At 39.2% G+C, this 11,439-nt stretch overlaps 1 protein-coding gene across 1 annotated transcript in view; it reads left to right on the forward strand.

Annotated features, from left to right (window-relative positions):
• Positions 1-11,439, forward strand: part of GABRA3 (gamma-aminobutyric acid type A receptor subunit alpha3) — a 338,456-nt gene that overhangs the window by 242,980 nt on the left and 84,037 nt on the right. The window contains exon 6 of the mRNA XM_039220703.1: positions 3,935-4,017. Within this exon, the coding sequence (XP_039076634.1) occupies positions 3,935-4,017 (83 nt within the window). The remainder of the gene's footprint in view (positions 1-3,934; positions 4,018-11,439) is intronic.

Here is an 11,439-nt window from a genome sequence, read left to right on the forward strand (position 1 = left end):
CTCTTTGGAGAAGTGTCTGTTCATATCTTCTGCCCATTTCTTCACTGGGTTGTTTGTTTTTCGGGTGTGGAGTTTGGTGAGTTCCTTATAGATTTTGGATACTAGCCCTTTATCTGATATGTCATTTGCAACTATCTTTTCCCATTCCGTCAGTTGCCTATTAGTTTTATGGATTGTTTCCATGGTTTTCTTCTTCAATATTACTTCAATATTACTTCTTCAATATTACTTTGGGTGTTCGGGGCCTTTTGTGGTTCCATACAAATTTTAGGAGAGTGTGTTCTAGTTTTGAGAAGAATGCTGGTGCAATTTTGATTGGGATTGCATTGAATGTGTACATTGCTTTGGGTAGTAATGACATTTTAACTATATTTATTCTTCTGATCCATGAACATGGAATGTTTTTCCATTTCTTTGTGTCTTCTTCAATTTCCTTCATAAGTTTTCTATAGTTTTCATCATACAGATCTCTTATATCCTTGGTTAGGCTTATTCCTAGGTATTTATTTTATGGTTTTCTGTGCAATTGTGAATGAGATCAGTTTCTTGATTTCTCTTTCTGTTGCCTCATTGTTGATGTACAAAAATGCAACCGATTTCTGTACATTGATTTTGTACCCTGCAACTTGGCTGAATTCTTGGATCAGTTCTAATAGGCTTCTGGTGGAATCTGCCGGGTTTTCTATGTAGAGTATCATTTCGTCTGCAAAAAGTGAAAGTTTGACTTCTTCTTTGCCAATTCTGATGCCTTTGATTTCCTTTTGTTGTCTGATGGCTGTTGCCGGAGGCCGAGCTGGCTCCGACAGGTCCAGGGGTCCCTGAAGGATGGACAGTGTCGGCGAGAGAGAGAGAGAGAGAGAGAGTGAGAGATGCCCCGGAGATTCTTTCTGATCACCAGTCAGGCATCTCTGTCCTGTCGGTATTTGTATCTTTATTTAAAGGTTCAGCAACAAGATGAAGTCATAGAAAAGAATTTCTTACAATGGGAGGCCTTTTGTGATATCAATAGTAGAATTATTCCGACCAAGGAAATAACAGAATGTTCTTAGTGAAAAAAAGGATAACATAAAGGTAAAATTGTATAAAGATAAGATAGGAGTATTTTGTCTGGCTCTCAAGAGGATGAATGTTTCTGAATTGGTTTGTTTGTGGAGACTAACATGGGGACCCTGAATGGGTCAGTCTTTTGCCCCTGGGTAATGTTTTAGCTACTTTTATCTATCATCATCCCAGCTGCCAGTGTAAGAGAGGGTGTTTGTGGAAAGTAGGCCTTGAGGAAGGGACTGATATGTTTTACCAATTAGCAAAGATATATGTGGTAACTGTGTTTTGCTCTTAACCCCAAAAGAGGCCCTTGGTTTCAGGGCCAGGCTCAATTGTAATTCTTGTGTTCTTAACCCCCTAAGCCTTGGATCTGCAAGGCCCATAGGAAGAACCTTTTGACAATCGCCCATAGAGCTTTCATCTAAAATCTCTTTTGCAAAGGCAGGAATATGCTTTTCCTTATGAGGTATCTGTATTCAGAATATGGGTCTGACATGGAATATTGTGAGGCCTGGTCAATACCAGTAGGCTTATATCCAACATGAGCCAATAGTAGCAGAAGGAGATACTAGTTTTCATTTCTCATGGGAGGAGCTGCAAACATTGTCACTTCCTTGCTGTGACTGCCATCCAAAGAGGCCGGTGCAGCTCCCGGCAGCTGATGTTAGGACTTCCAGCACTATGTGGTGAGAGTGGACATCCCTGTCATGTTCCTGATCTCAGGGGGAAAGCTCTCAGTTTTTCCCCGTTGAGGATGATGTTAGCTGAGGGCTTCTCATAGATGGCTTTTATGATGTTTAAGTTCCTTCTATCCCGACTTTCTTGAGGGTCTTTACTAAGAAGGGATGCTGTATTTGTCATATGGTTTTTCTGCATCTGTTGACAGGATCATATGGTTTTTATCTTTTCTTTTGTTGGTGTGATGTATCACATTGTTTGATTTGCTAATATTGAACCATCCCTCTAACCCAGGAATGAATCCCACTTGGTCTTGGTGGGTAATTCTTTTTATGTGCTGTTGGAATCGGTTTGCAAGTATCTAGTTGAGGATTTTTGCATCCGTATTCATCAAGGATATTGGCCTGGAGTTCTCCTTTTTTGCTGGGTCTCTGTCTGGCTTGGGAATCAAAGTGAAACTGGCTTCATAAAATGAGTCTGGAAGTTTTCCTTCCATTCTTACTTTTTGGAATAGCTTGAGGCGAATCGGTATTATTTCTGTTTTAAATGTCCGGTAGAATTCCTCAAGGAAGCCATCTGGCCCAGGGCTCTTATTTGTTGTGAGATTTTTGATAACTGATTTGATTTCCTCACTAGTTATGGGTCTGTTCAGGTTTTCTGTTTCTTCCCGTGTGAATTTTGGTAGTGTGTGTGTGTTGAGGAATTAATCCATTTCTTCCAAGTTGTCCAATTTGTTGGCATATAATTTTTCATAGTATTCCCTGATAATTGCTTGTACTTCTGAGGGGTTGGTTGTAATCAGTCCATTTTCATTCATGATTTTGTCTATTTGAGTGCTCTCTCTTTTCTTTTTGAGAAGCCTTGCTAGAGGTTTGTCAATTTTGTTTATTTTTTCAAAAAACCAACTCTTGGTTTCATTGATCTGTTCAACTTTTTCTTTGGTTTCTATATTGTTTGTTTCTGCACTGATTATTTCTCGTCTACTACTGGGTTTGGGGTGCTCTTGTTGCTCTCTCTCTAGTTCCTTGAGGTGTGCTATTAGATTTTGCACTTGTGCTTTTTGTAATTTCTTGAAATAGGCCTGGAGTGCAATGTACTTTCCTCTTAGGACTGCCTTCGCTGCATCCCATAGAGTTTGGATTGTTGTATTTTCATTTTCATTTGTTTCCATATAATTTTTAATTTCTTCTCTAATTGCCTGATTCACCCATTCATTCTTTAGTAGGGTGTTCTTTTACCTCCATTTTTTAAGAGGTTTTCCAGAGTTCTTCCTGTGATTGATTTCGAGTTTCATAACATTGTGATCTATTTATTTCTGAGAGAGAGAGAGAGCGAGCGAGAGAGGGAGAGCGCCTGCAGAGGCGGGTCAGAGAGAAAGGGAGATACAGAATCTGAAGCAGGCTCCAGGCTCTCAACTAGCTGTCAGCACACACCCAACGCGGAGCTCGAACCCCAGAACCGTAAGATCATGACCTGAGCCAAAGTCGGATCCCTAATCGACTGAGTCACGCAGGCACCCCCCCCCCACTGTAGTCTTTCAGTGGATTTACTCACTCGATAGCCTGCTGATGAGAATTATTTAATAAATAATTAAACTATTATCAAGCAGTGAATAAGTCAGAACCTGGTGTTTTAAGGCTTCTTTGAGGGGGAGAGCTGGCTGAGAGAGCTCAGCTAAGGCAGATAAGTTATAAATTTTTTTCTAAAGGTGGTAAGGTGGGATTCAAATCTGAAATTTTATTTTATTTAGAAAATTTTTTAATATTTTATTTCTGAGAGAGAGAAAGAGAGCAAGAGTGAGAGAGCGCGGGAGAGAGCGTGAGCAGGGGAGTGTTATAGATAGAGGGAGACACAGAATCTGAAATAGGCTCCAGGCTCTGAGCTAGCTGTTAGTGCAGAGCCCACCACGGGGCTTGAACCCATGAACCATGAGATCATGACCTGAGCTGAAGTCAGATGCTTAACCAACTGAGCCATCCAGGCGCCCCTCAAATCTGATTTTAAAATCTAAATACTGAATGCTACTTTGAGTTGCTGTCTGGTCCTATTAATTCATCACTTGTGTTCATAAAGATTTCTATCTCAGTGAACCTAAGTAAATGAAATCCCATTATTCTTATGGGGCACCCTATTGCTGGTAAATGAGAACTCAGCTCTCTGTTTAATACCTTTCATTTTAGCTTAATCTAATTTTGTGTTCTCCTTGTGTTAGGTTGACAATCCATGCTGAATGTCCCATGCATTTGGAAGATTTTCCTATGGACGTACATGCCTGCCCACTGAAGTTTGGAAGCTGTATGTATTTTTTTCACTTCTGTTTACCTGATATTTTTCTGAAGGAAAATGAGTATTTCCTATTCTGTCCCCTCGTAGTTCCTAAAGCTAAAACCCAGGCTGGTATGGGAATGGGGAAGGGGAGTGGCGTTCAATAGTACTAACTAATCAGGAGGAGGAGATGTAATTTTTATAGAGTTTTCTTTCTAGATAGCAAATATTATCTCACCCTTTCAGACTCATTCCTGTCATTTAATTGAAAAATTAACTTATGTCTCCTAAATTGTCAGAAAATAGAGCAAGACAGAGCTAATATATTTTGATGAGCACTGAGTGATGTATATAAGCGATGAACCATTATATCGTACACCTGAAACTAATGTTACACTGAATATAAAGTAACTGCAATTTAAATACATAATTGAGAATGAGTAAACAAATGCATAATAAATAAATAAGCAAACAAACTAACTAAATTGGAGTATAATAGCTGCTTCCTAAGGACAAGATACCCAAAAGAGAATGTGTTTATATTTTTGAATGCCTTTTCTACCTGTATCTTATGTAATTCTATTAATTCTCTACAGTAAATGGTAGATAGAAAGAGACTCTGGAAATTTTCTTATTTTTACAGAGTATTGCCTTTACCAGTAACTGTAAATCTCACGGAGAAATGAGTAGATACATAGCCCATTTTTAAATAAATTAGAAAAATCAAAATTGAATAAAATTTGAGTCAGTTTAACTGTAAGAATTTCAGAGTAAGTTTCATATAGGGAGTCATCTGAGCAATATATCAAGGTCTGTGTTGATTGTGTCTAAATTAAATTTAACTCTGTATTTTAAATTAAAAGGAGCATTTGAAAAGACCCAAATAATTACATGTGACATATTTTTTTCAATCATTGTCAAATACTTATAGATTGTCTTTTATGTGCCAGGCTCTATTGTAGGAGTTTGGAATACATCAATGACTAAAACAAAGACCCTGTCTTTGTGGAGCTTAGATTATAGAGGAGAGAGTGACGGTGGAAGATAAAATAAACAATAGATTAAAATGTAAAGTATAGGGGCGCCTGGGTGGCTCAGTTGGTTAAGCCTCCGACTTCGGCTCAGCTCATGATCTCACGCTTTGTGGGTTCGGGCTCCGGCTCCGCGTCAGGCTCTGTGCTGACAGCTAGCTAGCTCAGAGCCTGGAGCCTGCTTTGGATGCTGTGTCTCCCTCTCTCTCTGCCCCTTCCCCGCTCATGCTCTGTCCGTCTCTGTCTCTCAAAGATAAATAAACATTAAAAATTTTTTAAATAAAAAAAATAAAAAGTAAAGTATGAAGTATGTTGTATATTGAAAATAACTATGGGAAGACAAAAATATTGCAGAATAAGGGGAATCAGTCATGTCTAGATGGAAGATAGGTGTTGCCACTGAAATTTAAAGTAGAGTATTAAGCATAGTCCTCTTTGAAAAAGTGACAATTGAGCAGAGATTTTAAAAAGGTAAAAGCATTAACAATGCAGATATTAGAGGAAACTGTGCTCTAGGTAGAGGGAACAGCCCGGGATAAGACCCTGAGTCAGAAAAGTATCTAACTTCTTCAAGGACGATCAGTGTTCATTATGGCTGGACACAGTAAAGGGGAAAGCACTAGGAGAGTATGAGATCAAAGAAGAAGGCAGGTCATCTATAATCTTGTAGGACATTAAAGGACATTGAATTTTACTGAGAGAAAATGAAGAGTAATTGGGATATTTTGAACAAAATGATTATATTATCTAACTTATGTTTTAATAATTGTGGATACTCTGTTAAAATATAAGTATGGGAAGAATAGAGGAAGGAAATCCAGTTAAAGTTTGTGGCAATAGTTCAGATGATAAATAACAATGGCTCCTGAACACTTAGAAAACATAGAACTGTAGAAGCAATGAAGATTGAAAGACAGGGGCGCCTGGGTGGCTTAGTCGGTTGAGCATCTGACTTTCGCTTAGGTCATGATCTCGCGGTTCGTGGGTTCGAGCCCCGCATCGGGTTCTGTGCTGACTGCCAGCTCAGAGCCTGGAGCCTATTTCAGTCTGTGACTCCCTCTCTCTCTGACCCTCCCCTGCTCACGCTGTCTCTCTCTCTCTCTCTCTCTCTCTCTCCTAGAAATAAATAAAACATTTAAAAAAAAAAAAAAAGATTGAAAGACAAAAATTCTGGAGAAAAGGTAGAACCTCCCATAGATGAATGTGTAACCTGCAGCTTCTTCATTCTTTGTGATATTTGTCAATTCTAGCCATGGATTGCAGCTTAGAATTCAAGTTTGACTCTAGCCATAGGGCTGATGCTAGATGATAGATAAAAAAAGCAATAGTTTTAATGGGTACACAGAACTAAAGTGATAAAAATAGAGATCTAGACGGTCTCAAACTCTTGGCTGATATCCCTCTCAATACAGTTGCTGAATTTTGAATATGAATAAATCATAAGGACAAACAAGAATATGAAAACCTCTAAAAAGTAAAGCTGGCTTTCCTACAGTCTCCCAATGCAAAAAAAAAGAAGACATGCTAGGCTATCAGTTTAAAACCCTAGAGAAGCAATGCCCTGTTTACAAGGGAACAGCAGGGACATATCAAGTTTAACCAAAACTATAACCCAACTCAGTCCCTTATGGGATTAAGGTAATATTTCTCCCAAACTATCTGCTTAGCAAAGGGAAAAATGAAGCCCCTCTAGTGGAAGCCAACATCATCTGAAAACTATACAGTTTTATTATACAATGTCTGGAATTCAATAAAAAAATCAATAAACATACCAATAGACAGGACTATATGACCTAAAACCAAGATTTTAAAACAAAACAAAACAAAAGGTAGGGGGTAGAATATGGAATAGATCCACAGGTGACTGCCATATCAGAGTTTGTAGACAAGGAATCTTAACAACTATGGTTAATATGTCCAAGGAAAAGGAAAAAAGATGAATATAAGAGTTAAAAGAGATAAAACAGAATTTCAACAGAAAATTGGAATCTATAAAGAAGAACACATTAGAAATTACCTATGGGAAAGTACACATGCAAACTTCAGAATTCAATGGGAAGATTTAACAAGCAGAAGACAGGATCAGAGAACTTAAAAATGGGTAAACAGAAAATAGCAAAACTGAAACACAGGGACACAAAAATACAGAAAAAAGTAAGAAATGTGGGACACAGTAAAATACATTGTGATGTGTAATTTTGCAGAAGAAAAATGGAGAGAAAAGAGCAAAAGCAATAATTAAATACAGGTCAAACATTTTTAAAGTTATCAGTCTAAAGATTCAAGAAGTTGGTAAACACTAAGAAGGATAAATGTGAAGAAAACACTGATTGTAAAATTTAGATAAAAGTACAAAAGTATAAAAAATAGCTAAGGCAATCTTGAAGAAGAAAAAAGCTAGAGAACTTACAATCTAATCAAATCTAATACCATATATCAAGACTTATTTCAAAGTTTTAAAGCTACATGTATATTCTAAATCTATAGGTATTATTATTGGAATGATAGACAAATAGACTAATGGGACATAACAGAAAGTCCAAAAGCAGAGAGGGAGAGGGTAAGAGAGGCTGATAGGGAGGGAAGGAAAGAGACAGAGAAAGAAATCTTGACTTTTATTTCTCATCATGCACAAAAATAAATTTCAGATGGATTGTAGATATAATGTGAAAAGGTGAAAGGTAAAACAATAATTTTTTTAGAAGAAAACATGAGAGAATATCTTTATGACCTTGGAAGAAGTAGAGATTACTTAAATAGGACATAAAATAGCACTAATAACAAAGGTAAAAGAGGATCAATTAGGATGTATTAAAAATTAATACACGGTCTCTATCAAAAGACAGTGGTGAAAATGCTAGCCACAGGGTGGGAGAAAATATTTGCATTGAATATACATGACTAATGACTCAAATCCATAATTATTAAGTAGTAGTCAGAAACCTCCATAGGGGAGAGGGGGGAAGATGGCAGAGAAGTAGGAAAGTCCGTATATTGCACTCGCCCCCGTATCTCGCAGGGAGAAGGCCTGAAGCCATAGGAACCCTTACAGAATCCAGGAGTTTTTGGAGGAAAAGGAGACAGAGTCCACTGAGAAAACCTTCTAGCGTGAGTGCAAACTGGGAAAGATAAAATCGGTCCAGGACCAGAGACTCAGAGGGATGGGGCCGATTCCCTCTGTAGGGAGTTTAGAGGGGAAAGAGAGTGGCCAAAACTGCTCAAGACACTGTCACTGTTGCTGGGGAACAGTGAAACCTCCGCTCAGGACACAGAGGGACCTGGTTTCCTGCTCTCCAGCTGACCCGAGGCGGGACACACTCGTCCCAAGAGACCCCCAGGGGAACTGCTCCTTGCGCGCCTGCTCAACCTGGAGGGGACGCACAGCGCCCCTCCTTTGTGCTTCTGGCTAGGCTGGATCCCTAGAGGGAAGGGCGAAGGGTTTAAAACTGGGAGATTTGCCCGCAAGTTCATGTTTCCAGCGACAGGACACAGAGGGACCCAGTTTCCTCCTCTCCAGCTGACCCTGGGCGGGACTCACTCATCCCAGGCTACCCCTGGATGAAACTACTTGTCGCTCGCCAAGGGACCTGGAGGAGACTGGAGCAGCAGTTTCTGGCTCAGTCCTCAGGGGGAAGGCAAGAGGCTTGGACTGCCCTGAGGGGATCGCCTGCGAGTTTCTGTCTCTGGCAGTTTCAATGGGGTGCGCAGACTGAGATCCGGAAACGAGGATATAGAGCCTGGGATATAGAGCACGGCCCGCCTTGGCTGTGCCCCCGGCACAGGGAGTTTACACACCCAAAAAAGTGAGTTGCAGCACTTGGTTCAAGAAGGGACTGGAGCGCCGCCATTCTTCCTACAACCGCCAAGGCAGGCCTCGCAGAACTCATTGGATAAAAACCACGCCCATCACTGCTAGAGAGCTGCCTTCCTCTTTTTTTTTTTTTTTTTTTTTTAAATGGAGCCCCGGGCAAGACCAAATCTGGTCACTGGCTTGCTTAAACAGTCACATTTAATCCATTCTCTAGATGTAAATTCTACACCTACCTACCTTTTCATCTCTTTCTCTCTGGAGTATTCAGACTATATAGTTTCTCTGGATAACACCATCGTCATTTCTTTCACCTCTTCAACCATATTCCACTCCTTTGCTCTTTGAAAAAAGCTTCTTATTCCTTCTGCCTGCTCATTTCATTTCCAATTTCACCTCATCCCTGCCCTGTCATTTCTCTCTTTCTTTATGCTCTTCAACCAGCACTGCATACACCCGGCTATTTAATTGTAGCTGGGAAATCTGGTTATATGCTTTAAACTATTCGTTGTCTATTAGGTTCCTTCTTTTTTCCTTTTCTTTTCTTCTTTTTTATATATTTTTATTTTTATTTTTTATTATTCGCCTTCCCTCCTCCCTCTTTTCTCCTTACTTTTTCATTTTCCTTTCGGTTTGCATGTTTGTTGGATTTGTCTGTGCATTTGTGTGCCTTTGTTCCCTGTGTGTTGTCTGTCTGTCATCTTCTCCAGGGCTACCTCAAGAAACAAGCCAAAGTACACATGGTGGAGAGTCCCAAATACCACTACGAGTAGGAAAATAAAATAACGAGGTCTCAACAAGAGAGACCAAGAGATACCATTCAAAGAACACTTTCTGAATGGATAGGCCCAGGACAATCAAAGAGCCTACTTAGGTACAGCAACGCTCAAAAGTGCAGAGAGAATAACAAGCTTTTAAAACTAACAAGAGATAGAAAGCTAACCAAAATGATGAAATGAAAGAGCTCTCCTCCAAAGAAATTCCAGAAGGAATTGACAGCTAAAGAACTGCTCAAAACAGATATAAGCAACATAACTGAACAACAATTTACAACAATAATCATAAAATTAATCGCCAGGCTTGAAAAAAGCATAGAGGACATCAAAGAAACTATGGCTACAAACACCATGGAGCTTAAAAATAGTTATGATGAATTAAAAACTATGACAAATGAGATACATAATAAACTGGAGGCATCCAATGCACGGATTGAAGAGGCAGAAAGGAGAATAAGGGATTTAGAAGTCACTCTTATAGAAAAAGAAGAAACTGAGAAAAATAGAGATAAACTGATCCAGGAACATGAAAGAAGAGTTAGAGAGCTCAGCGATACAATCAAACGGAACAATATCTGTATCCTAGGAATCCCAGAAAAGAAAGAAAGAGGGAAAAGGAAGAGAGAGGGATAGGTGCTGAAGGAGTCCTGGAACAAATCATAGCAGAGAACTTCCCCAACCAGCCTGGGGGGGTAAGTAGACGTTGAAATTCAAGAGGCACAGAGAACTCCCCTCAGACATAATTTGAATTGATCTTCTGCACAACATATCATAGTGAAAATGGCAAAATATAAGTACAAAGAGAGAATTTTGAAAGCAGCTAGGGAGAAAAGGGTCCTAACATACAAAGGGAAACCTATCAGAGTGGTGACAGACCTATCTAATGAAACTTGTCAGGCCAAAAAGGAATGGCAGGAGATATTCAATGTGATGAGCAGAAAAAATATGCAGCCAAGAATCCTCTATACAGCAAGCCTGTCGTTCAGAATAGAAGGAGTGATAAAAGTCTTTCCAATAAACAAAAATTGAAAGAACTTGTCACCACTAAACCAGCCTTACAAGTAATCCTGAGGGGGACACTCTGAGGGAAATGTTGCAAGGAATGCAAGATGCTAGAGACACACTGCAAGCATGAATCCCACAAAGGACATAATGACTCTAAACGCATATTTTTCAATACAAACGCTGAATGTAAAGGAACTAAATGCCCCAATCAAAAGACATAGGGTAGCAGAATGGATAAAAAAACAAAATCCATATATTTGATGTCAACAAAAAACTCATTTTAGACAAAAGGACACCCTCAGATTGAAAGTAAAGGGATGGAGAAATATCTATCATGCTACAGGAAGTAAAAAATAAGCTGGAGTACCTATACTTATATTCAGAGGGGGATGCTCTGAATGAAAGGTTGCAAGGAACAAAGATACCAGAGACACCACCGCAAACATGAACCCTACAAAAGATACAAAGACTCTAAACCCACATATTTCAATAATAACACTGAATGTAAATGGGTTGAATGCTCCAATCAAAAGACATAGGGTAGCAGAATGGATAAAAAACCAAAATCCATCTATATGCTGTCTACAAGAAACTCATTTTAGACTGGAAGATACCTTCAGATTAAAAGTAAGGGGATGGAGAAATATATATCATGCTACAGGAAATCAAAAGAAAGCCGGAGTAGCTATACTTATATCAGACAAACTGGAGTTTAAATTAAAGACAATAACAAGAGATGAAGAAGGGCATTACATAATAGTTACAGGGTCTATCCACAGGAAGAACTATCATAACTGTCTACGCACCGAATATGGGAGCACCTAAATATCTA

This window comes from Hyaena hyaena, unplaced genomic scaffold (genome assembly GCF_003009895.1).
Source record: "Hyaena hyaena isolate Hyena2069 unplaced genomic scaffold, ASM300989v1 scaffold_917, whole genome shotgun sequence".
NCBI lineage: Eukaryota > Metazoa > Chordata > Mammalia > Carnivora > Hyaenidae > Hyaena > Hyaena hyaena.